The 27816-nt window shown below is 34.8% G+C and overlaps 2 protein-coding genes across 5 annotated transcripts in view; one reads left to right on the top strand and one right to left on the bottom strand.

Annotated features, from left to right (window-relative positions):
* PTRH2 (peptidyl-tRNA hydrolase 2) overlaps positions 1 to 21297 on the bottom strand; it is a 56117-nt gene extending 34820 nt beyond the window's left edge. For all 3 annotated transcript variants that reach the window (XM_042965524.1, XM_007086741.3, XM_042965522.1), the window contains exon 1: positions 21119 to 21297. The gene's annotated coding sequence lies outside the window, so the exon portion shown is untranslated. The remainder of the gene's footprint in view (positions 1 to 21118) is intronic.
* Positions 1 to 27816, top strand: part of VMP1 (vacuole membrane protein 1) — a 127296-nt gene that overhangs the window by 28291 nt on the left and 71189 nt on the right. For both annotated transcript variants that reach the window (XM_007086742.3, XM_042965520.1), the window contains exons 4-5: positions 2804 to 2894; positions 4156 to 4266. In XM_007086742.3, the coding sequence (XP_007086804.1) occupies positions 2804 to 2894; positions 4156 to 4266 (202 nt within the window). The remainder of the gene's footprint in view (positions 1 to 2803; positions 2895 to 4155; positions 4267 to 27816) is intronic.

The raw sequence follows: 27816 nt of genomic DNA, 5'->3' as shown, positions 1-27816 counted from the left end.
TGCTGCACTAGTTTACATTCCCACCAGCAGTGCAAAAGGCTTCCTCTTTCTCTGCATCCTTGCCAACAACTGTCGTTGCCTGAGTTGTTACTTTTAGCTATTCTGACAGGTATGAGGTGATATCTCATTGTGGTTTTGATTTGTATTTCCCTGATAATGATTTGAGCATTTTTTCATGTGTCTGTTAGCCATCTGGATGTCTTCTTTGGAGAAGTTTCTATTCATGTCTTTTGCCCATTTCTTTACTGGATGGTTTGTTTTTTGGGTGTTGAGTTTGGTAAGTTCTTTATAAATTTTGGATACTAACCCTTTATCTGATATGTCATTTGCAAATACCTTCTCCCATTCTGTTGGTTGCCTTTTAGTTTTGCTGATTGTTTCCTTTGCTCTGCAGAAGCTTTTTATCTTGATGAGGTCCCAGTAGTTAATTTTTGCTTTTGTTTCCCTTGCTTCCGGAGACATGTTGAGTAAGAAGTTGATGTGGCCGAGGTCAAAACAGTTTTTGCCTGCTTTCTCCAGGAGGATTTTGATGGCTTCCTTTCTTACATTTAGGTCTTTGATCCATTTTGAGTTTATGTTTGTGTATGGTGTTAAGAAAGTGGTCCAGGTTCATTCTTCTGCACGTTGCTGTCCAGTTTTCCCAGCACCACTTGCTGAAGAGACTGTCTTTATTCCATTGGATATTCTTTCCTGCTTTGTCAAAGATTAGTTGGCCATACGTTTGTGGGTCCATTTCTGGATTCTCTATTCTGTTGCATTGATCTAAGTGGTTTTATGCCAATACCATACTGTCTTGATGATTACAACTTTGAAGTCTGGAATTGTGATGCTTTCAGTTTCGGTTTTCTTTTTCAGGATTGCTTTGCCTACTATTCGGGGTCTTTTCTGGTTCCATACAAATTTTAGGATTGTTTGTTCTAGCTCTGAGAAGAATGCTGGTATTATTTTGATAGGGATTGCATTGAATAAGTAGATTGCTTTGGGTAGTATCAACATTTTAACAATATTTGTTCTTCCAGTCCATGAGTATGGAATATTTTTCCATTTTTTAGTATGTCTTCTTCAATTTCTCATAAGCTTTCTATCGCTTTCAGTGTATAGCTTTTTCACCTCTTTGGTTAGGTTTATTCCTAGGTATTTTATGGTTTTTGGTGCAGTTGTAAATGGGATCAATTCCTCGATTTCTCTTTCTGCTTCTTCATTATTGGTGTTTAGAAATGCAGCTGATTTCTGTGCATTGATTTTATATCCTGCGACTTTGCTGAATTCATGGATCAGTTCTAGCAGGTTTTTGGTGGAATCTTTTGGGTTTTCCATATAGAGTATCCTGTCATCTGCAAAGAATTTTCTCAAGTTTGACTTCCTCCTTGCCGAGTTGGATGCCTATATATTTTTTTAACTTAAGTAAACTGTACACCCAACGTGAAGCTCAAACTCACAGTCCTGACATCATGACATGCTCCACTGACATGCTCCACTGACAGAGCCAGCTGAGTGCCCCCCCAGGTTATTATTTTTAATAGTATCTTACATTTTTATTGTACATACAGTTTATTAAACATTTTGTAATATTTTTCAGTTCATTTGATCCCTAAAGCAACTCTGTGAAAGCAGTAAAACAAGTTTATGATTACAGTTGACCCTTGAATGACATGGGGATTAGGGGTGTCAATACCCACACAGTTGAAAATCCGTGTGTAAATTTTGACTCCTAGAAAACTTAACTAGTAATAGCCTACTTTTTAAAAAAAAATTTTTTAATGTTTATTTTTGAGAGAGAGAGAGAGAGAGAGAGAGAGAGAGAGAGAGAGAGAGGTGGGGGAGGGGCAGAGAGAAATGGAGACAGAGAATCCAAAGCAGGCACTTCACTGTTAGTGCAAAGCCCGACGTAGGGCTAGAACCCATGATCTGTGAGATCATGACCGGAGCCGAAGTTGGATGCTCTGCCGAGCCACCCAGGCACCCCAGTAATAGCCTACTTTTGACCAGAAGCCTTTGTATCTTATATGTATTCTATACAATATTCTTACAATATAGTAAGCTAGGAAGAAGAAAATGTTATTAAGAAAATCATAAGGAAGAGAAAATACACTTACAGTACTGTACTGTCAAAAATCCACATGTAGTCCCTGCACAGTTCAGACCCATATTGTACAAGGGTCAACTGTATTATGATTTTATTTTGTTTTATTTTTATTTTTATTTAGTTGTAAATGTTTATTTATTTATTTTAAAAGAGAGAGAGGAGAAGGGCAGAGAGACAGGGAGAGAGAATCCCAGTCAGGCTTTGCACTGACAGCAAGGAGTCCAGTGCAGGGCTCGATCCCACAAACAGTGAGATTATGACCTGAGGGAAAACCAAGAATCTGATACTTAACCAACTGAGCCAGCCAAGCACCCCAACTGTATTATGATTTTAAAAATAAGACATAGAATCAGATTGGTTAAACATCTTACTCAAAGTGTAATACTTAGGGACTCTGATCCAGGTCCTCTAACTTGAAGGCCAGCGCTCTTTTCATTATATATATATTTCATTATATTAGATCAGTCTTTTGGGTAAGGGAAAGGTTACCATAGGGTTTATGATTAAAAAAAATTGGGTGTTCTATACCTATGTATCTGCTCTTGCCCTCCTTCTGTACCCTAAGAGACCATCATGTTTAAGGACAAGAGTTTAACCCCAAAAAACTGATTCTGTAGCTGTGCTAAACAACCTAAGTGCTTCAACAAGAAATTGTTTTGGGAGTGCTGAATCCTAAAAATGAGTCTGTGAGATATTTCATTTATTTTTGTTTTTAAGATTATGGCATCGTCAAAGCATTGTGGTATCTTTTTTATTGCTGCTTGCTGTACTTATAGCTACGTATTGTGTTGAAGGAGCACATCAACAGGTAAGAGGTTCAGCAACTCTTTCTATTCCCTTTTATTTGTTTTTTTTAATGATTGTTTTGAGAGAGAGAGAGAGAGAGAGAGCACCAGCCAGGGAGGAGCAGAGAGAGGGAAAAAGAGAATCCCAAGCAAGCTTCACACTGCCGGCACAGAACCTGGCACAGAGCTCGATGTCACAACTGTGGGATCATGACTTGAGCCCAGATCAAGCGTCAGACGCTTAACCGACTCAGCCATCTAGACACTCCTCTGTTTCTATTCTTGTACCCTCCCTAATCCCAAACAGTTTCAAAATGGGACTGTTGTGGATTTGGTAAAATTTCTGCCCTCCACATTTTTAGATTTGGTTTTGTTTTTTACATTTATATCATAAATGATATCTTAATGTCTTAAAAGATCAAATATTAAAAATATTGTGGCATTTCATGGCTGCTGAGCATTTATATTTGGCATATATCATTTCTTTTTATTTTCAAGGATTCAAATGTAACTTTCCTGATGGTGTTTAGTCAAAACTTTGGTTAAAAATAACAAAACATTAATGTATTCTAAGAGGAAGTGGTTCTAAAGTAGTATTGTTTTATATTTTAAAACAGTTCACCTCTAATTTCAGAGAAGTTTTTATAGTTTTAAATGCATTTCTTTTAACTATTTTGAAGAAATATATGTATGCCATTAAGAGTTTGTAAGGAACTGGTCTGAAGAATTTAATTGCCAATGTGAGAGTCTAGAATCTAATATGTGGAATGCTTCCAACAAGTCCGTAGCTCAGTGGACTTCAGTTTGCTCTAGTTTGAAAAGCATCTCGGCCTTAAATATACAAAAATAATTGTATTCCATTTTTTTACTTTGATTAAGAAGAATATATTCCATTCACAAATATGTGAACAACTGTCCCACTCTTACCACTGTTTATTATGATGCTTTCTTAAAGTTTTTGTAACTTTTAAATACCTTTAAGACTTTTATTCTCATAGTTAAATCATATTAGTAATTTGCATTTTTCCTATAAATGTCATTCACAATAGTAGGACTTTAAAGGTCTAAAAACAAGATCTGTATTCTAATTAGATGAATTTTTTGTCTCTCTGCTGTCACATATACAAGGAATTAGGCCTCTTCAAGGAATTTTTACTCTTAATGCTTTCTTCCTATTAGAAACTTATTTTAGTTGGTTGGTTTTAGTTTGATTGTAGGTGATAAATAATGTATTTTTGCTTAACAAGGTTTTTTTCCCCCCACTGCATCCATTTTGTTTTTCAGTATGTGCAACGTATAGAGAAACAATTTCTCTTGTATGCCTACTGGATAGGCTTAGGAATTTTGTCTTCTGTTGGGCTTGGAACAGGGCTGCACACCTTCCTCCTTTATCTGGTAAGAATAACTTTTAATAAGCAAGATTGAAAGAGATGTTTTAATTGGTGCTTCAGGAATTAAAATTCTAAGATTTTTAGTTATCCATCTTTGCATTTTAGAAGCACTCTAATCCTCAAATCAGTGTTTTTAAGTTTGATTTAGAATTGTTTTGTTTTTCCTTTTGGGCTGAGGATTTAAAAAGAGAAGAGGGAAAAACCCTTGGGCAAATGAGATTGTTCACTTAAATTAATTCAGCCAGGAAATGTTCCTTCCAGGTTTTGGAATAATGGTTCTTTTGCTTATGCAATGGTCATTTTAATAGCTGAAGTTCTTTAAATGTACAAGATTTCATGTAAGGCTTAGAATTAATTTGAACAGTTTGCTTTCTCTGTTAATCAGCAAATGAGAAATGGTGTCTTCCCTCATGTTCTCAAGTACCACATGCATACACCTGGATAGTCATTTTTGGTATTCTTACTGAATGTAGTTAATGAAATATATATAACACATGTCGAACTTAAAGCTTTCTTAAATCCTTTTAAATCAAAGTATAAAATGTACCCCTCCTAAAAAATACTATTTTACTTAGTTGAAAATGGGGAGATAAAAGATAGGTTTTCCTTTAAACATTAACAAATGTACTGAAGTAATAGCAGAGCTAGGACCAGGGGGTGATGAGCAAGACATCTAAGGAACAGAATTTAAATGGCACTCTCACGGTCATGTAAGTATGGACTTGAGGAGTGAGTGCTCATCAGATTTTGTGCCCTGGATTCCTCTCTTGTTTCACTCTATTCCTTTTGCTGAGGAATTGAAAACAATTCCATATGAAAAAAGCCTGATCTTGATTGGGGAAAGACAGGTGAAAAGTTGTCACAGCAGTACTGATTCCTGAATAAAGTTCAACACAGCAAACGTTTCCAATCTTTATGTTTCAATGAATTCATTTCAGAAGCAGATATGGTAAGTATTAAGGAATGATTGTTCAGAAGGCTGCTAAATTAATGGTCTGAAGAATAATTTGAGAATCTATAATTCATAACTTCTCCAAGTTTATGGGAGTTTAAAATCTGGAATTTTAGAATTCTGTTCATGATTGCTTGCTGATTTAATCCCAAATAGGGACATAATCCCAGAGAACTAATCCATATCAGTGTTTCTTTAGTAACTAAATTCTTAGACATATAATACTATATTTGAGGTTGAGGGAGAGGAGAAAAGAAGGAATTAGAGGTTATAGGTTCCTTCTAAATGGTTATAGGTTACCAGTCTGTTCTTTTCTAAATCTTTCTTCTGAGATTCTTTGGGAAAACCAGATTAAGGAACTAATTTGTAGCACTGGATTAATTTAGAAGTATCTAAAAAGCAACCCAGGTAGTGATTCTAATGAAATGTAGAAATTGCACAATAAGTTAGGGTAAAGAAATTTGAAACAAGGAAGTTATATGTTTCCTGTTTCTTTTCATATCCATAAGAAACCTTTATAAGGTGACATTTATAAAATGTCGTGATGTGAAAACATTATTATTTTAGTTCCATTGATATCCAGTAAAGGTTTTAGAAACATACAAATAATCAATAATTATTATAAAATTCATTTGAGTGAAAAATCAAGTCTTTGCTTCCATAAATTAACTAGTTACTTCTGCTGGGGGATCAGAGTGCAGATTTAATGGAATGTGGTTAGACTTTTCACAAGTGTAGAAGAAACTCTTCAATAGCTATTTGAGGGAAGGTATTATACTCTCTCATTAAAGTAAATACTATATATATTAGTTCAGCAAGTATGAAGATTTAAATAGGGAACAGCTGAAACTGTTGCATTATAGGTAAGAGCTGTATAAAAGTTTTGTGGCATTATCACTGATGATAATAAACTGGAATGCAGAGTGGATCAGGCCACTTTTTTCAGCACTAAATAAATTTGATTTTTGTTTGTGAGTAGCATTTAGAATTACTTTAAATGCACTAAAATTAAATACAAGTAAAATAACCAGATCTGCATTTTAAACATATGATATTAGCTGTAGTGTGGGAGATAGATTGAAAATGGGAGAGAAAGAAGATGGGCGGTTATGATAATCCTTCTGAAAGACACAGGCTTCCATGGAGGTAGCAGGCAGTATGGAGAGGAGGGGATGTTTACAAAAAAGAATTTGCAGAGAGAAGTCAAGTGGAATGAAAACAAAAGATGGCATAAATTTTAAATATTTCAGAAGAGTGGTTGGAGTGGCAACAGCATTGGGATTGAACGGGACAAATCTTAGAGAAATTTTACTAGTATAATCACAAAGATGTTACGGTTTAATTATGGGGAAAGGAGCCAAAGATAATTGTTGGTTTTTTACTTGAGTTGATACCATTAACTGAATAGAAAACAGTTTTATATTCAGTTGTTTATTGAGTACATATTATAAGTATCTGAAAAGAGAAATTTAAAAGGATGTTATAATTATCTTGCAAGGTACATGAGATTTTCACCTGATCCAGGTGGGTTACTGGTGCAAGTGGTTGGACAGAAAGAAGGGAAATTTGTAATGGACTAAGAATTCTTTCTTTCTTTCCCTTCTTTTCTTCTTCCTCTTCCTTTTTCTTTTCCTTTTCCTTTCTTTCCCTTCTTTCTGGCTTTATTTTTGGACCAGTTTTAGGGTTGCAGAAAAATTGAGGAAAAAAAAAAGTTTCCACGTACCATTTTATATACACACACAGGTTCTCCTGTTTTTTGTTGTTGTTGTTGTTTTCTATTGAGGTATAATTGATATAAAATATTATATTAGTTTCAGATGTATAACATAATGATAGTTTCCCTATTATTAACATCTTACTTTGGGGTGGTACCCTTGTTACAATTGAGGAGCCAGTATCAATACATTATAAACTAAAACCTATTATTAGTATTAGAGTTCACTTTGTTTTACAGTTCTGTGGGTTTTGACAAATACATAATGTTTTGTACCCCCCCCCATAGTATCATATGGAATAGTTTTACTGCCCTAAAAATTGCCTCTGTTCTACCTATTTATCCTGCCTTCCACCTCCCCTCTACCAGTGACACCTTAGTAAACACTGATCCTTTTATTGTCTCTATAAGTTTTGGCTTTCCAAAATGTCGTGTAGTTGGGTTTATATATGTCTTTTTTCACCTGGTAGTCAATAACCAATAGGGTAGCAGATGTAGAAGAAAAAAATTCATCAATAAGACTGTCCACTTGTAAACTTTGGCATTCTAGAACAGAGAAAAATAGCCAGGAAACCAGAAGCAAAGCAGAATCAAATAAAGGTTTAAAATTTGATCTGTGGAGTGTCTGGATGGCTCAGTAGGTTGAGCATCCAACTTTGGCTCAGGTCATGATCTCACAGTTCATGAGTTTGAGCCCTGCGTTCGACTCTGTGCTGACAGCTCAGAGCCTGGAGCCTGCTTCAGATTCTGTGTCTCCCTGTCTCTCTGCCCCTCCCCTGCTCGTGCTCTGTTTCGAAAATAAATAAACAGTGAATAATAATAAAATAAAAAATAAAAATTTGATCTGTGATATTTAAGAAGCTATTCTAAATAATTTGTTATATATATAACATATATATATATATGTTATATATATATAACATATATATAACATATAATTTGTTTTATATATATATATATATATATATATGTTAATTTTGAGAGACAGAGTGAGTGGGGGAGGGCAGAGGGGGAAGGTAGAGAGAGAATCCCAAGCCTGTTTAAAGTTTATTTTTATTTATTTTGAGAGAGAGAATGAGAGAGCAGGGAAGGGGCAGAGAGAGAGAGGGAGGATACCGAATCCCAGGCAGTTGTCAGTGTGGAGCCCTATGGGCGCCCAAACCCATGAACCACAGGATCATGACCTGAACTGAAATCAAGTGTTGGATTCTCAACTGACTAAGCCACCTGGGTGTCCCTATTTTAAAAACTTAACATTTTCTTGGTGACAGATGGTCAACAGAGTTTATCCTTATAGATGGCCACTCCTTTTGCTTTGTATCTGTGAAATGTAATTGTGTTTGGAAAGTCCTAATTATACCTCCCTTCATTTATGAGCCTTTATTCTCACTTAGGGATGTGATATTAACATTCTAATGTCATATATTTTTGTACCAATGAAACTGGCACATTTTCCATATACAACATGTAACTCCTCAGGCAAGAAAACAAGTGACCATGTTAGGAGAGTAATGCAGTCAGAAGTTTAACTATCCTTTTAATAATAATTTGTAGTAAAATAGATGAAGAAGAAACCAAATTTAACAAAAGGAAAAGATTTAATTCATTCTTCATTACAGTACTCTTTACTGGAAGTCATGGCTTAAAAATGAACTAGAAAAATTTTTCCTAAATAGACAAAATTTCCCAATTAGATTCTTCTCAATATGGAAATTACCTCTTTTGGAAGTTTCACTTAGTTCATTATAATTCATTGTACAACTAAATGATCATCTCAAAGGGTTACTATATTTCCTAGAATATTAGATACCTGTCTGTCTGCCCTTAAAATTGAAAAATTGTTTTGGGGTGTCTGGCTTGCTCAGTTGGTAGAGCATGCGACTCTTGATCTCAGAATCATGAATTTGAGCCCCACGTTGAGCATGGAGCCTACTTAAAGTTTAAAAAAATAATAAAATGGAGAAGCAGTCTTGATTTTTAAGTTTGTCAGTAAACTATTTATATTTTAGATATATTTGAAAAGTTATAACTTAATTCAGATGCCCTGAAAGTCCTCATTACTTCCAACATCAGAAGTAAAAATAGTTGTTTGATCCACATTAAATTTAATGAAAATCAATAGGGAAAAATGACTAGTTTGGGCTACCATCAAATTTTGTAAAATGATTTGAAAACAGTGGAAATCTAGTAGTTTTCAGAGAACATATATCTAGCCACAAAGGAGAAGTTAGATGCTATTTATGTAGGAATAATGATTACTAACCAGAGAGTAAGGGAAAGGAAAGTGAATGGATTTTTTTCTCAAGGGTCAAGGGAGGTTAGTTGTGCCTCTAGTTAGTTGGTTTGTTCCATTAATTGTAATAGTCAACAAGTGGGCTTCAAGAGGTCTGTCTGTTAATTTCCTGAAACACTATACATGTTGTTATGTGTCTACAAAATATGCATCTTTCTGGCAAAAAGGACTTATAAGATTCTCCAAAGACTAATGCATAGCAACTTAAGAACCACTCTTCTAGAACTTTTTCCTACGTCTGTCTATTCTTTAGCTGCCACTAGGTGGCATTGCTAATACAACCAATGTAACTGCTATATTTGCAAGTTGTGTTCTAGATAAATATGAAACCTTTAAATAGCTCTACTTAGATTATAGAGGCATATTCTATTATTTATCTGTATTTATAACTATAATGCATGTGAATGAAAATAAGTTTTCTTAGTAGTTTTCCATATTCATTAATTAGTTTAACAGTTATTAGCCTTTCCTTCCATCATGATATAAATATTTGCAGGCAGCACATACTCCTGTGGTGTGCCCAGTTTCAGATATAATGCCATAATTCCATTATTTTCTTTATTATTCAAGAATATGCAAGTAATTGAAGGTGATTTTGTTATGGGACTGAAATCTTTCATTCCTATCATGAGAGATAATAGGGCATATGCAGAGTCAAACAGCTCGGTTTGAATGCTGAGTCAAATATTACTATGATATTTGGTAAGTTTCTTAACTTTTAAACCTTATTTTATTCAGCTGAAAATGGGAATGATGCCTGTTGCATAAGGCTGTTTTGAGGATTGAAATAACACGTTATTGAAATGATGAAGTAACACATGTACATGAAATAACACATGTACACTTTTCAGCTCACTGGCTAGTATATATAAGGTTCTCAAATGATAGCTACTGCTATTATCATTATTCTTACTATGATTTTATTTAAAAGGCAGTCATTTCATTTTACACACTTTAGCTGTTACTCTTAAGAAATTATAAGCAACATTTCCCACAATTGAGTTTTTAAATTCTTCCAAGAATTTAATAAAATGTCTCACAGGTGCTGTACATTTTTTTAAGTCTTAAAATTTTCTTTGCATAGGACTCTCACACCCTTTATTATTTATTTTTATTTTTTATTTATTTTTGTATTTTTTATTTATTCATTTAAATTCAAATTACTTAACATACAGTGTAGTATTGGTTTCAGGAGTAGAACCCAGTGATTCATCACTTACATATAACACCCAATGCTCATCCCAACAAGTGCTCTCCTTGATGCCCATTACCCATTTAGCTCATTCCCCCACCCAAAACCCCTCCAGCAGCCCTCAGTTTGTTCTCTGTATTTAAGAGTCTCTTATGGTTTTCCTCCCTCTCTGCTTTTATTTTATTTTTCCTTCCCTTTTATGTTCATCTGTTTTGTATTTATCAAATTCCACATAAGAGTGAAATCATATGATATTTGTCTTTCTTTGACTAACTTACTTCATTTAGCATAATACACTAGTTCCATCCACATTGCTGCAAATGCTCCCACAATTGATTTTAATACAGCAGTATGTCATAGCATAGTTGAAAACCACTGATAATTGTTTCATTTCCAGTGATGATAGATTAGGCAATTTAGATCAATACTCTCATGAAAGTATCTTTAACAGGTTGATAAAATTTAAAAACTCCTGTGCCTGGGTGACTCAATGGGTTGAGCATCTGACTCTTAATTTCAGCTTAGATCATGATCTCATGGTTCCTGGGATTGAGTGCCATGTTGGGCTCTGTGCTGACAGCCCTTGCTCTCCCTCTCTCACTTGTGCCTGTGTGTGTGTGATTTCTGTCTCTAAATAAAAAAAAAAAAAAGTCTGCCTAAAGGTATCATAGAGAAAAAAAAAAGAGCAAAGAATTATAACGGCAACCGTAATGTTAAAGAGGAAACCTAGACAGGTGATACTGGCAAATGATATGCTTTGATAAACTTGCAGGCTTTGGATTGGAACCCTAAGGAGCCACACTTTAAAGGTAAGGATGAATTAGATATAAATTAGCCCTTACAGAGACTGAAGCTCAGGCTTAAATCTTAAGTCTAGAGGAAAATAAAATCATGCTAGGCTTCACATTAATTCCATATTTTTTTTAATATATAAGTCTAGCACTCAGTGAAAAGTAATCAGGTATCTGAGGAGACAAGTTAATTTGGTCAATACAAAGAAATAATAGAAAAAGATCCACAGGGGATCCATTTAATGAAGTTATTATACATGTATTAATCTAAAGCAATGTGGGGGTGCCTGGGTGGCTCAGTCAGTTGAGCATCTGACTTTGGCTCAGGTCATGATCTCACGGTTCATGAGTTTGAGCCCCACGTCGGGCTCCGTGCTGACAGTTCAGAGCCTGGAGCTTGCTTCAGATTCTATGTCCCCCTCTCTCTCTGCCCCACCCCTGCTTGTGCTCGGTCTCTGTCTTTCAAAAATGAGTAAACATAAAAAAAAAATTTAAAGCAGTGTGTTCAAGGTAATAAACAAGTTTGAATATTTTGGCAGAGAATTGGAGTCTATAAAAGAGAGGCAAGTGGAAATTCTAGAATTGAAAAAACATAGTAACTGAAATTAAGAACTCAATTAATGGACTTTCAGTAGATATACCTAAGAGAGGACTAATAAACTGCAAAATAGGCAAGAGAAAAATGTCCAGAACAAAAAGAAATGGAGAAAAAAAACCATGATGTCTTCAAAAGAACTCCAGTAAGACTGATTTCTTGCTGTCATGGATTTTGTTGAGAAGTTAACAGCTGACCGTGGAATGGTATCTTTAAATAAAGGGCTAAAAGAAAATAGCTACCAACAGAGGATTCTATACTCAAAGTATCCTGTGAACAGTGTAAAATAAAGGTACTAAAAAAAACCAAAAAACAGAAAGTTTGTCATCAGCAAACATTCTCTAAAGGAAATAGTAAAAGATATTCTTTGAATTGAAGGAAAGTGTTTCTTGATTGAAGCCCAGAGATTCAGGAACAAATGAAGAATAAGAAGGGTAAATATATGGGTAAATTGAAATTAAGATTGACATCAGGGTGCCTGGGTGGCTCAGTCGGCTAAGCGTCTGACTTCAGCTCAGGTATGATGTCGCAGTAATGATAATGTCTTTTTTTTTTTTTTTAATGTTTATTTATTTTTGAGAGAGACAGAGACAGAACGTGAGTGGGTTAGGGGTAGGGAGAGAGGGAGACACAGAAGGAGAAGCAGGCTCCAGGCTCTGAGCTGTTAGCACAGAGCCTGACGCGGGGCTCGAATTCACAAGCTGTGAGATCATCCGACTGAGCCACCCAGGTGCCCCAATGATAATGTCTTAAGAGATTAAAATATAGAGAGAATTAAAATACATCATCTACAAATCAGATGTAGAATAATTGAAATTATTGAAGAATAATTATTCTAAGGCCTTTGTATTCTGTTAAAGGCAAGATATTCATTTATATAACACTTTAATAAACAAGGATTTATTTTATAATCTTTAGGGTAAGCACTAGAAAAATATATAAAAATCAAGCTAATAAGGGCAGGTAAAAATTGAGTAATTTTTTAAAAGCCAAACCAAAAGAAGGCAAGGAAGGACAAAACGAACATAAATAGGATGATGAGTAAGCATTCAGTGGTAGATTTAAATCCCAAATATATCAATAATTATATAAATGTAAGTGGAATAAGTATCACTTTCTATTGTCCAGATAAATGTAAAAAAATATTTAGCTATTTGCTGTATGCAAACTACATACATAAAATATGAATACACAGAAAGATTAATGGTAAAAGGATGGAAAAAGATGAGCGAAATGTCAGTGAGCTTATGCACCTATATTGAAGTCAAAGTAGAGTATGAGGCAGAAAGTGTTAATAGAATGCGTCAGTTCTTAATAATAAAAGATTAATTCACCAGGAAGTTATAACAGTTATATTTGTATTTATCTTATATACTCAACATATAAAAAGCAAAATTTGGGGGGCGCTTAGGTGGCTTAGTTGGTTGAGTGTCTGACTTCAGCTCAGGTCATGATTTCATGGTTCATGAGTTTGAGCCCCACATCGGGCTTGCTGCTGTCAGCGCAGAGCCTGCTTCAGATCTTCTGTCTCCCTCTCTCTGTGCGCCTTCCCTGCTTGCACGCATTCTCTCTCTCTCTCAAAAATAAATAAACATTAAAAAAAAAGCAAACCTTGGGGCACCTGGCTGGCTCAGTCTGTGGAGCATGTGACTCTAAGTCTCTGTCATGAGTTCAAGCTCCACATTGGATGTAGAGCTTACTCTGAAAAATAAAAATAAAAACAAATAAAAAGCAAAACTTGGCAGAACTACCGAGAGAAGGTCATAACTTCCACAAACTTGGAGAATTAATAGGGGAGTATAGTATAATTGTTGGATGCCAGGTCAATATATATATAACAATTGTATTTTTACATACTGTAAAAAACAGTGAAATTTTTTAGAAGGTACTATTTATAATAGCATTTTATGAAAAAAAGCAAAATCTAGGAATAAATCTTATAAAAGATATGGTTCACTTCTACATAAATTGTAAAATATTATTGGAAGCAGAAAAATCTAGATAAAAAGGAATATCATGTTCATGGATTAGAAGATACAGTATTGCAAGGCTGTGAGTTCTCCCAGTTTTATCCACAGAATCAGTGCAATATCAGTCAAAGTTTGTAGAAATTGACAGACCAATTGAAAAAAGTTTTCATTACACTAGCTTTGTAATCAACCTTAACAACCAGTAGGGTAGGTCCCTCTGTTGTATGTTTCTATTTCTTGACCTAGGTAGAGGATGCTTGTGCTGTAATAACTCATGTATAATGGACTTTTCTGTATATGCTGTATTTAAATGTTCTGTTGTAGTACATATACTGTTTTGTTTTGAAATTTTATAGTCATTTTAAAGTTTTATTTATCTAAGTACTCTCTACACCCTACATGGGGCTTGAACTCATGACCCCAAGATCAAGATGTTGCATGCTCTTCCAACTGAGCCAGGCACCCCTGCTATAGTTATTTTAAATTGGCATCTAACTACTTCCTAAAATCAGGAAGTGTTCATTTAGATAACATTCATTTTTGTGAGGCTTTTTCAAACTAAGACTGAGAACAAACGGGTTTTCTTATATATTCTCAAAAAACTGAATTTTTTCATAAAGTCATCACTGTAGTAATTCATTTTAGTTCACTTCAAAAAGCTTGAACATTTACTTAGTGCAAAAAAAACACTCTGAAATACTATGTGAATTACAAAAAAAAAAAGGAATTCATTATATAGAACAGAAGATATATATTACATAAATACATATACTGTAGGACATTATGGCAAATATAAATACTCTCATAGTGATATTCATAAATTGTTATAAGACCTCCTAAAATGGGGAGGAATTCTCTTGGAGAAAGAATAGGAAAAGTTCACGAAGATGGGTTTATTGAGGGATAGGCAGTCAGATATGAAAGTAGGAAATCTTGGAAATGGAAAGAAGACCCATGTGTGAAAATACATTGGTGCCAGATTGTGGAAAGCTTTAAATGTCACTGGAGTTTATGTTTTATGTGTCACAAAGAGTTTTCCAAACAAGTTTTAACATGTGGTTTAGGAACATAACTCTGAAAGCATTGTGGAGGATAGATTTGGTGGGGAAGCAACTGAAAATAAGGGGTCCAGTTAGAAGGCAATTGTCCAGGTGAGAGGTAGTAATTACCTGATCTAAAGCAGAGACAGTAGGAAGGGTATGACTATTGATGAAAAATGACCTAATCTGTCTATAGCTTTTTCTTATTTTGCATAATAGTTTTATATTGAACACCACTACAGCCTCTGTTTTATTTCCCCAGCAAATAAAACTACATCTACTCTCTGCTTTATAAATAACATTGTAATATGCTCTTTGCATTGAATTTAGATAAACACCAGGCATAATGATTTAAAATGTGATTTTTGTTTTTTTTATTTAGTGTTTATGAGCATGCTTATGGTCTCTGGTATATCTATAGTAAGATATGTTATTTTTTTATATAAGAAAATAATCCTTACTAAATAACAAAATAGAAATTAAATAGCATTTGTAAACTGCTCTCTGCCTATTTTATTTCTTAGGCATTTTTTTGTTCCTTTGTGTGATGTCTATCTCATGAGCAAATTTTGCCTGGAAAGTAGTGCAGGTTACTGATTTCATTCATTTACTTTACTCATGTTTTTTAATAAGTAGATCAGATGTAAAAAGGCTTCTGTGGCTGGCAGATTTTTCTCAGATTGCGCCTTCTAAGCACTCTTCTCTTGGATATTAATTTCCAGAAATCCGTTAACAAATCTCTTTTAGTCTTAAGCATGTAGCAGATTTCCTTTCAGAAGATTTAGAACATGAATGATCCAGGAATGCTTATTTATTAGTGGAAATTATACCCAGAGTAAAAACAACTTAATGAAGGGAATGTTGCTGATGTTAATAACCTCTTATTTCCACCTTAAATGGTCTGATCAGGGCCAGACATCTCATTGGTCAGCACTTTTTCTGTAAAGAGCCATATAGTAAATATCTTAGGCCATGCAGTTTCTCTTGCAACTCCTCAGATCTGTCATTACAATGAGAAAGGATCAAAGGACAATATGTAAAGGAACGTGAACTTTATTCACAGAAACACGTTGATCTTCAAGCTGTAGTTTGCCTTGCTCTAACTCACAAGGTGACAGTAGTTCATTAGAAGAAGCATATTGAGTTTGGGAGCCTTAGTGAGCTAGCCATCTTCTAAGGATTTTTATAAGACATATGCATTTGACTCATCCATTTGCCAAAAATATTATCATTTCTCTCTTCCAGTCATAATATTAGACTTAACGTGATGGTTTATAAGAGAATATAGTTGTGTGAGTGCTTGAGTGGTCTAGAAAACCATCGAGGGAAAAAGAATGCATTTTGCATGAAAAGGAAAATGGGGGAATTGCCTCCAAATGAGTTGCCTGATGACAGTAAGATTTAATTCTAATTTCATGTAGTAATTGTTAATGTGTGCAGCTATTAAATACTGGTTTTTACAACATTGCATTCATTATGAGAAGTAAGTAATTTATGGATTAAGTTTAGAGTGTTAAAAACAGTTGGGAGAAGTGATGGGTTATTTCAGTAGCCACCTTAGAATTACTTCCTGTTACTAGAAAAATATGATTCATAATTCTGTAAACAACCGGGCTAACAAAAACAGGAACTTTGGTACTTGATGAGAAATATATCTCAGGCATGCTCCTTAACACACATATATTATTATTCACCAAGTTATAAGGCAAGCAGATGATTAAAGAGCCATTTGTATACTGTATGTGCCATTTATGATTTATAAAGTTTATTTTTCTTAATAATAACAAAGAGAATGAGTCCTTAGACAGGAATTTACAAGTCTCAAATATGTGAACAGTTCTGACACTAGGTGGAGCAGTTTCCTGGACAAAGCCTTAAGAAGCCCTAGATTCCTTTCAAAAAACCCCACTCTTAGAAAAAGAAGTCTAATGAGAACAAGAACTATCAACAATAATGGTAAAAGGCACCCAAATATTGAGCTATAAATAGAAGGCTGAATATACGTTACAGATAACTTTTCCCTTTGGCATATACATTTTAACCATTGAATTCCTGGATGTGAGGGATAGTCACGTGTTGAAAGTGTTAGAGTTGCCCTGTCTAGATGCAGTTGGTATATAGAAAAGCTTTGGAACAGTTCAATTACATTGTAGAATATATTAGGTTTTATTAAAAGCTATAACATCAAGGCATTGTCATCTGAATAGTATTAATGAGTCATTTGTTTAATAGGACCATTGTAATAGAAAAAAAAATTTCTCTCTGTTATAAAATAAAAAAAGTTAGTTGTGAGATATTTGCCTTTGTGTAAAATTCAGAGGCCTGTTTCTGCTTTAAAGTTTAGGATTATTTCATTACAAAAGTATGTGGTAATGATTGTATATTTAAAAATATGACATCTTGATTGCTGTTGAATGTTTATAGAACCCTTCTGTAACCCCCCCCCCCCGTCTTTTCCTTTAATGAACAAGTGCTTTATAGTATATATATAGTACTTTATAGTATGCTACTAAAAAGCTGTGTTTTCCTTAGGTGTAGACATTTCTTATACTTTTTGACTGTTGGCTCTTTAATGCCTAAAGTAAATGTTACTTGGAAAACTGCATGGATATGGATTGAAATGAAATAGTGAAGTAGGTTCAGTAAGAGAAATATTGTAATGGTTTAATGCTATGAGGTAGGAGAATTCTTTTAAAAAATTGTTAGCCAACCTCTTTTTTCCCTGCTTGACTCTGATTAATGCCTCATTGCTCACCTGTCTATCCCTGTATAAGGCAAAAATGAGGGAAGGCATTGGCAAAAGTAGGATTCTGGTGTAACTGGATAATGCTCTGTATAGGTATAATGACTCTGGCTCTAAGTATGCAGTGATTCAGGACTCTGGCGGGAAGACCAAACAGGCCCTTCTTAGAAAAGGTCTGTTTGCGCTTTTTTTGATGAAGGCATGATCAGCTCTTCTCCCTGCCTTTCCCCAAAGAGTGACTCATGCATTAACTCTTGTGAGTATCACCACATCAAAAGAAGAAACCAAGGTCTCCAGGACATAGGGCCAGGTTTTCACAAAACAAAAGGGGTATGCATAGACTGGATAACTTCCTGCCCTTAAATCACTGTTTACTAATGTGTGCTTTAATGAAAGATAAGGAGATTCAGGTTAGCTGAAATCTGTCCTATTGGGTATATATTTTAAATAATTTATAATAGCCTTTTTTAAAGTTCTCTATAAATATGTGGTTCTCTTCTCCTGAACACTTAAATCAACTTTATGATCACAAGTTGCTTAGGTTTAGAGAAGATAAGTAAAACATGTCTAGGGGCGCCTGGCTGGCTCAGTCAGTGGAGCATGGGACTGTTGATCTCAGGGTGGTGATTCAGGCCCCAGGTTGGGTATAGAGATTACTTAAAAATAAAATCTTTAGGGGCGCCTGGGTGGCTCAGTCGGTTGAGTGTCCGACTTCGGCTCAGATCATGATCTCGCTGTTCATGGGTTCGAGCCCCGCGTCAGGCTCTGGTGCTGGCAGCTCAGAGCCTGGAGCCTGCTTCAGATTCTGTGTCCCCCTTTCTCTCTTCCCCACCCCTAGTTGTGCTGTGTCTTTCAAAAATGAATAAACATTAAAAAAATTTTTTAAAATAAATATAAATACAATCTTTAAAAAAGGAAACATGGATTAATTCAATATAATAAAAATGACTTCAATAGCGTGTCCTTATAACTTGGGAGCATGCACTATAGAATTTATTACACATTTTTGTTTTGGTTAGCAGTTTTATACTTACCATAACACTTTTACTATAGAATCTCATAAAGGGATGCCTGGGTGGCTCAGTAGGTTAAGTGTCTGGCTCTTGATTTCAGCTCAAGTCATGATCTTACAGTTCATGAGATTGAGTTCCATGTCCAGCTTTGCGCTGTGCAGAGCCTGCTTGGGATTCTCTCTTTCACTGTCTCTCTGCCCCTCCCCTGCTCATTCTCTCTTCTCTCTCAAAATAAATAAACATGAAAAAAATAAAAAATAAAAGAATCTCTTACATTCTTGCCCTGTTACTTAGGTCATGCAGGCATTGTTATAATTATTATTACTAGGATTTTCATCAAATAAATGTGAGATGGAAGTCCGATTATATCTAATAAGTTACTAACAGATTCAGAAAACAAATGCACATTAATGCTCAAATTACTGCTTTTTGACATTATATTTACTGCATTTTATATAGTGTGACCAGAGGCTTATTTTGTAAACTTGGGACCTTTCTCACAACAATAATATGAACACTAGTTAAACTTCTCAGTGCCTATTTGCAATCAATAGTTTTATGCTTTAGCCTTCTAGAATGATTTGCTGTAAACCATAACCTTAGGTAAATTGTTTTCTGACTATGATGAGAAAAGCAATGATTAAAAGAATTTGAGAAGTAGAATTCCTGTTTGCAAAAGCATTTTAAAGTCCCTTAAAAGTCAGACTTAAAGAAAACAAAGGTTTTGCAAGTTGTACAGACAACCATTTGTCATCTCCTTTCATTTATTTATCACCCAGATATTCCTAATGAATCACATTCCAACCTAACCACTGACTCCTTTTGTTCCTTAGTGAAGGAGTGTGGCAAACAAATGCTTTCCCAGTGAATCAGCACAGGATTCTTGATTTTATTACCTTTGCCCTAAACTTTCCAGACAAAACTAATTGGAAATTTTGCCTTTGGGATCTCACTTGACTTCTGTGTACGGATGATGGATTAGGCTATGAATTGACATTACAGATGTTGTGCAAACAATTCTATTCATTAGGAATGTTTTATCAGTTCTAAGGGAGCTGCCTAAGGTGGATGAATGTCTGTCTGTCTGTCTGCTTATCTTCCTTGTAAAAACTCATATATACACATACTTATATGCTATCAATTAATGTGATATCATATTCTTCATCTGGGTTGATAAAGAGGTTTGGCTAAATAGACTTACCATTTATGACCATTTTAGGTTTTTGTTTTTAAGAAAATGTATTTGCAAAAACGGGCCCCTAAATAAATCCAACAGTAAAGTTCCAAAGCAGAAAACTTTAAACAGAAGTGTTTTTTTTTTTTTTTTTTAATGTGTATCTTTGAGAGAGAGAGACAGAGCATGAGCCAGGGAGGGGCAGAGGAAGAGGGGAGACACAGAATCCGAAGCAGGCTCCAGGCTCTGAGCTGTCAGCACAGAGCCTGATGCGAGGCTCAAGTCTCAAACCTTGAGATCATGACCTGAGCTGAAGTCAGATGCTCAACCGACTGAACCACCCAGGTGCCCCAAAACTTTTTTTTTTTTGTAATGAAGCAGCAATGCATATATAAGTCTGTCATTTTACTAATATAATTTTTTTCAGAGATTAATGTAAGAATATCCCACTCCTTCCTTACAAAGATCCTACTTTGTGTTTGTGGTACCAAGTCTTCTTTCTCAGAGCTTATATAGGTACATTATTATATTCACTACCATTTTATGGGTTTTTTTCTGTTGTATAATTTCAGGTATGATAATTTTATCTGTTTAGGACAATTTTTTTTTAATTCTAAATTTGTCTTAGAACTTTTGGTATATTAATTCCTGAAGTTAGAGTACAAATTGATCTCATAGAATTGTCTCTGTTAAATTTTTTCAACCAATCACTAAAACTTCCCCTTTTATACTGCTCATGAAAGAATTTAAATTGTAGAAATGTAACTTCTAAAATTTATCTTAAAAAATATTTTAAAAGTTAAAACACTTCTTCCACAAATACGCATATCTCCTCTCATAAGAAATTTTACCCCCAAATTAACTATAATTTTGCTCTCACTCAGACATACTAGTCCTTGGCTAAACACTACATCGTTCATCCTGGGCAAGGCAAAATTATTCCATGATCAAAACTTTGGAAAATATAATGTAATACATCTCATGAGACTAGATATATGAGGCTTTGAACTGAAGTAAAACCAGATGTCTGATATGTTAAAAATAGCTGAACTATCTTATTGCCACAGCTTCACCTAGAATAAGTATACTAGATTATCCAAAAGAAAGAAAGAAAAGAAAAAGACCTAAAACCTGCCACTTTAATGAGAGTATAACTTTTCATCACAGTCATAAAATTTAACTTCTTTATCATTAACGGGAACTTCCATTGGCAGTAATTAGGAACTCTCAGGGGTTATGAGTACAGTTAGTGAATGTTACTTGTGACTTGATCTCTAGGGAATTTATAGAGCTTCCTGTGCTGGGGAATAACAGTCTGGGCTAGATATAACTGTTTGGCTTTCCTTTGATTACGACCACATAGGTTAAAAGATACTGACCTTAACTGGAGAAATTAGCCTTCAGGACCTTCATTTGCCACTTTTCCTTGAGTAGTGCTCCTTGTGTTGATCTTTCACATTGCTGCATGGCACGTGCTTTTAAATACACTGAGACTTGTTTTATACCAGATCATATGGTCTATATTGATGAATGTTCCATGTGTTCTTGAAAAGAATATGGATTTGGCTGTTGTCGGGTGGAGTGTTCCATATTGTTCAGGTCTTCTGTATCCATACTGGTTGTCAATTTAATTGTTCTGTCAACTCATAAGAGAAGGTTGTTGAAATTTTCAGCTGTAATTGTGGATATTTATTTGTCCTTTCAGTTCTGTCAGTTTTTGCTTTATGTATTTTACACTGTAGTTAAGTGCCTACATATTTAGCATTGATGTGTCTTTTCTAGAATTAGCGCTTTTATCATTTTGAAATGTCCTTATTCATCTTTAGTAATACTCCCTATAGTCAATCCTACTTTATCTGATATTAATATAGCCACTCCATATTTTTTATGATTATTTCAAAATGGGTTATATGTTTTTATCCCTTTATTTTTACTTTTGGGTCTTGATGTTTAAAATGGACTTCCTGGGGGGTACCTGGGTGGCTCAGTTGGTTAAGCGTCTGACTTCGGCTGAGGTCATGATCTCACAGTTCATGGGCTTGAGCCCCGTGTCGGGCTCTGTTGACAGCTCAGAGCCTGGAGCCTGCTTCAGATTCTGTGTCTCCCTCTCTGTCCCTCCCCTGCTCGCACGCTCTCTTTCTTTCAAAAATAAATGAACGTTAAAAAAAAATTTTTTTTTAATTTTTTTTTTAACGTTTATTTATTTTTGAGACAGAGAGAGACAGAGTATGAACGGGGGAGGGTCAGAGAGAGGGAGACACAGAATCTGAAACAGGCTTCAGGCTCTGAGCTGTCAGCACAGAGCCCGACATGGGGCTCGAACTCATGGATCGCGAGATCATGACCTGAGCTGAAGTCGGCCGCTTAACCGACTGAGCCACCCAGGCGCCCCCCCAAAAATTTTTTTTTTAATTTTTGTAAAAAAATAAAATAAAATGGGCTTCTTGGAGCACCTGGGTGGCTCAGTTGGGTAAGTGTCTAACTCTTGATTTTGGCTCAAGTCATGATCTGACGGTTTATGGGATCGAGCCCTGCATCAGGCTCTGCACTGACAGCACAGTACCTGCCTGGGAGTCTTTCTCTCCCTCTCGCTCTGCTCTTCCCCTGCTCATGCATGCTCTCTCAAAAATAAATAAAAATAAACTTCAAAGAAAAATAAAATGGGATTCTTATAGATGTCATGTCTTTAATCCAGTCTGATGCTCTCTGTCTTTTCATTTGTATGTTTGGTCAATTTATAATTAATGTAGTTATCAGTGTGGTTGGATTTAAGTGTACCCTCAAGCTGTTTGTCCCACCTATTTTTTATTTTGTCCCACCTATTTTGTGTTCTTTTCCTATCTTTTTTTGGATGGAACATTTTAAAAATATATATATAATTTAACTGCTCTGCAATGGTATATTCCATTTTTCTCCCTCCCATAATGTATGCTGTTGTTGTCATATATTTTACTTCTATATGTGCTATAGTTTTTACTTCAGACAACTAGTTATTTTTGAAAAGATTTTTAATGAGGAGGAAAGATCTTTTATATTTGTAGTACTCTTTATTACTTTGTATACATTAAGATTTCATCTGGTATCACTTTTCTTCTATCTAAGAACTTCCTTTAATATTTGTTATAGTCCAGATCTGGTACAACAGATTTTTTTGGCTTTGGTTTATCTGAAAATATTTTTATGTTATTTTTATTTTGGAATATATTTTCCCTGGATTCTAGATTTTTTTTTTCTTTCAGCTCTTCAGAGAAGTAATTCCATTGTATTTGGATTGCATTATTCTGATGAGAAGTATTATCTATATTTCCCCGTAGATAATTTATCTTTACCCCTCCAGTTGCTTTTGAGATTTTTTTCATTATTGAGTTAATAGCAATTTGATTAGATTATGATTGTGCTGATTTTCAGTGATTTAAGTGTTTTCTCTGTATTTGTCCTGAGGTTTGTTGAATTTCTTAGATCTGTGAGTTGATGGATTGATATTTTTCATCAAACCTTAAATACTTGGCTACTATTTCTTCAAGTATTTTTCTGCACACACTCCTTCCCACCAACACACACCTTCTCCTCTCTTTCTGGGATTCCAATTACATGTATACTAGACTAGTTGGTATTATTCCACAGGTCACTGTGGTTTATTTCTTTCATAGTCTTTACCCTCTGTATCCTTTAGTTTGGATGCTTTCTATTGCCCTGACTTCAAGTTCTCTAATATTTTCTTCTGTGGTGTCTGTCTAATCTGTTGATAATCTAGCCAATGAATTTTTCCATTCAGATATTATCTTCAGCTCTACAAGTTCCATTTTTTATACTTTCCATTTCTTTCCTCATGTTTGTGTTTTCCTTTTTTTTTTTTTTAAGTTTATTATTTTGAGGGAGACAGAGACAGTGTATGTGAGGGAGGGGCAGAGGGAGAGAGAGAATCTCAGGCAGGCTTTGCACTGTCAGTGCAGAGCCCTACATGGGGCTCCAACCCACAAAACTGTGGGATTATGACCTGAGCCAAAACCAGCCTTAACCAGCTGAGCCACCCCTATGTTTTCCAGGTATCAGCAAACTTTTTTTGCAAAGGATCACATAATAAATATTTTAGATTTTGTGGAACTGTAGAGTCTTTCAGAGTTATTCACTTTTGCTCTTGTAGCACAGAATTAGCCAGAGACGATATGTAAGTGAATGGACATGGCTATATTCTTTGAAACTTTCTTTATAAAACTAGCATGGGCCAAATTTGGTCTGTAATTTGAAGTTTGCCAACTGCTGCTTAAATCCTTAAACTTACTTATATTTACTGTTTTTAGGTTCTTGTCTCCTATTTCCATTATCTCTGACATTTCTGTTTCTGTTGACTAATGTTTCTTCTGGGTCATATTTTCGTTCTTCACAGATCTAGTTGTTTCTTATTAGATGCTGGACATGTAGTATTAAAATTGTTTATTGTATGGATTTGTTGTCTTTCTTTGCAGAACATCAGTTTTCTGTTTTGGTGGGCAGTCAAGTTACCTGTCATCAACTTGATCTGTTTAAGGTTTTTAAAAAAAAAAAAAACATTTTATGGCCTATCTGGAGTAACTGTTACTCTAGGCTCCTTTTAGGGTCTTCCCTGAATGCCGAGTCTCTGCACTCTAGCTGGTTGAACTGCAGGTGTTTCCTAGTCCTTGTGAACTCTAGGAATTGTTTATCTTACAACTGGTGTAAGTTGTTTTCCCACCACTTGTTCTTTGCCTAGCCTAATGGAATCTCACCCTAGCCTGCAATGCAGCTTTGTATATCAAAGTCTCAAGAGGACCCTGTGCATGTTTCTAGAGTTCTTTCTCTTTATTATCATTCTGTCCCACAGATTTCAACTACTCAGGCTCCCTGAACTCAGATTTACTTCTCAACTCAGCAAGACCACCATGCTGTTTTTTAAAAATTTTATTATTTTTAGTAATTTCTACACCCAACGTGGGGCTCAAATTCACAACCCTGAGTTACACGCTCTTCAGACTGAGCCAGCCAGGCACCCCAAGACCACCATGCTTTGCTTGGGCTCTTTCTCTTTGGATTTTGCTATAGACATGGAATGTGTCTACAAATGAAAAGCCAGAGCCATCATAGGAAACGTTTCCTCATTTGTATTCCTTCTATCAGCAGTCAGAAATCATAGACTGCCTATGGTACAATGCCTGAAAAGAATTGTTCCATGTGTTTTGTCCAGTCTTTTAGTTTACTGTAGGTGTAAAAGTCCGTACCACTTCATGATCTGAGACAGAAAACCCCCAACCAAAGGCCAGGATCTCTAATCCATACATATCAATATCTAAATGCTCTCAGGACAGCTGTAACCTCCTGCTCAATACATTGTTGGGTTTTATATGTTTCATGGTGGTTCTGTCCAGATAGTGTTTTCTGCTTACACTATAGCTGTTTGTCTTTATCCCTTGGTTTTTCATTTAGCATAGTTAAGACATTTAATATATGATATAGTGCAGTAGGACTTGTAGGTTGTAGAAAATAAAAGTTAATTTGAATATGTGTAACCTTTAAAAATATTTAAATCAAAACAATTTTTTAGTCTTGGTGTTTGGATTTTTCATGTAAACTAATATTTATTTCATTCAACTCAATTATATTTAGGAACCATCAGCCTATATTGTTGAAAAGAATTTGTGAAGTTTCCTATAATTAACGTAGTTTAAACTAAAATGTCAAGGTACAGACTAAACGGGCTCTTGAGAATGAACAAAGGACAAGAAGCTGAGTTATTTGTGTCCGTTTTGCTGGGAACCACATCTGCCTCAAAGGCTGAGTAATCATGACTTATTAGTGTGGTTATGGAAAGTATATATCAGTTTAGTTGTGTGAATGAACCGTCCTTTCTTTAGGGAAAAAATTCTCATCAGATTGCTGAGATTTTCCCTTTTTAGAATTACTTAAAATTGAAACTATGAATAAGTCTTTTATCTTGTTGGATAATATGTTTGATCTGTTGAAGTACATATTTTATATTTCTAGAATAGAAATGTAGGTTTTTCTTTCCTGTACATCCCAGAAATATTATTATTTAGTATCCAGGGCAGTTTAATTTTGTTCACTTAGAGTTCGTTTCTAGAGTTGAGAAGTAGACTGTACTGTATATTATAGGGAGAGTTTGTGGGGTATCATGGGCAAACTCTTGAATTTCTTCTATTTTACTTACTGGTATCACATTTTTCTTTTGCGTTTCATACATTATAGGTTGAAGTTACAACGTTTTTTGTTTGTTTTTTTAATTACATCTGATACTTAGCTATATGTGTAGAGTAAGAAATTTTTCACTAATTATTCAATTCTGAATTCCACAAACTTTAAACTTTTTTTTTTAAGAATCACAAAATAATTCTTTTTCCCCTCAACTGTGAAATCTTTTATGCATATAATATTCAAAGAAGCAATTGTGGATTTCATGGTTAATAACTTTGAAGGAAAATGTGACTACTCAAAAGCATTTACGTAATTATTCTTTTAATGTAAATATTACTCTTTATGAATTTCTGTGAATTAAAACTCAAGAGAAAGATGAAGAGGCTAAAAATTCACATAGATTTTTTTGGTCCAGAAAAAAAGTAATAATTGATTCAGTGCTACATGCAGAACTACATTTTTTAGATTTTCTTTGAACACATAACGCCAGTTGCATATAGGGAGAAATGTAGCTTAGATTTATGAATATATTTTTCGTATTAACTTACAACAAAAAGTTTTGTTTTAAATCACCTTTTATCTTAATAGCAATAGTTCCTTAATGTTTTATTTTCATTGTTGCATCTGTGCACTTTTGTCTTTGAACCACTAATTTTTTTACCTTATGATTTAAAAAGGCTCTCAGGGCCTCTGGGTGGCTCAATCGGTTAAGCGTCGGACTTTTGATATAGGCTCAGGTCGTGATCTCGTGGTGGTAAGATCAAGCCCCACGTTGGGCCCTGCACTGAACATGGAGCCTGCTTAGGAGTCTCTTTCTCCTTCTTCCTCTGCTCCTCCCCCCCACCACCTGACTCTCTCTCTCTCTCTCTCTTTCTCACTCTCAAAACAAGTAAACTTTAAGAAAAGAAATTAAAAAAAAAACCTCTTGTATACCGAGACCACTTACTGTATGTGTGTATGTGTATAGAGCTAGAGAGGATAAAATTATATATATATTTTAATATATTAATGCATACAATTTAATATTATATTATCTAAAACATAATATTGTATAACAAAAATTTTTACTATATTTTTATTTGCTATTCTACAAAATTTTATTCTACAAATACAGTATTTTTCTTCATAATAACTAATGGCTAGTACATTTTGAGGGTTTATTCTAAGCTGGGTACTTTATATAAGTTGACTGATTTAAATTTTATGGTATCCCCAGAATGTAGGTTCTGAAGGTATTTGATTATTTCCATTTTATAGATTAGGAGAGCAAGACTCAGAAGGTAAGTTACAGAGTCCAGAACCTGAACCAGAACATGTGGCTCTAGAAGTTATGCTTATAGCCACTAGGTCTACAGTATGCTTTAAAGTAAATATTTACAGCTTGTATGTTAAAGAAACGTGTTAAGGATGTCCAGTGTTTAGCTCTGATACCTCATGAGAACTTTGGAAATTATTGTTAGATTTTAATTCACATATTTGATTATATTTGGAGTTTTTTATTTTGGAGCTGAATAAAACTATGAGTCTTAATTTTTTTGCTTTGCAGAAGAGTAAACTGAGGCCCAGAAAAAAAGTTAAGTGACTTTGTCTAAGGTTGTTTAATTCCTGGGGCGCCTGAGTGGTTCAGTCGGTTAAGCATCTGGCTCTTGGTTTTGGCTCAGGTCATGATCTCATGATTTGTGGGTTCGAGCCCCACTCTGCTAACACAGAGCCTGCTTGGGATTCTCTCTCTGTCTCTGTCTCTCTCAAAATAAAATAAACGTTAAAAAAAAAAAAAGGTTTCATTCCTGACCCTTAATTTACTGTTATCCCAGTGGTTCCTAAACCTAGCCTATTAGAGAACCTAACTTATTTGAAATTCTAAATAAACTCATTTAAAACATACAGGTTCCTATCCCCACCTATTGAATAA

Source organism: Panthera tigris, chromosome E1, assembly GCF_018350195.1.
Source record: "Panthera tigris isolate Pti1 chromosome E1, P.tigris_Pti1_mat1.1, whole genome shotgun sequence".
In the NCBI taxonomy this organism is placed as follows: Eukaryota; Metazoa; Chordata; class Mammalia; order Carnivora; family Felidae; genus Panthera; species Panthera tigris.
Note: the sequence above shows the minus strand (reverse complement) of the source record. Positions and strands in the feature narration are given on the sequence as shown.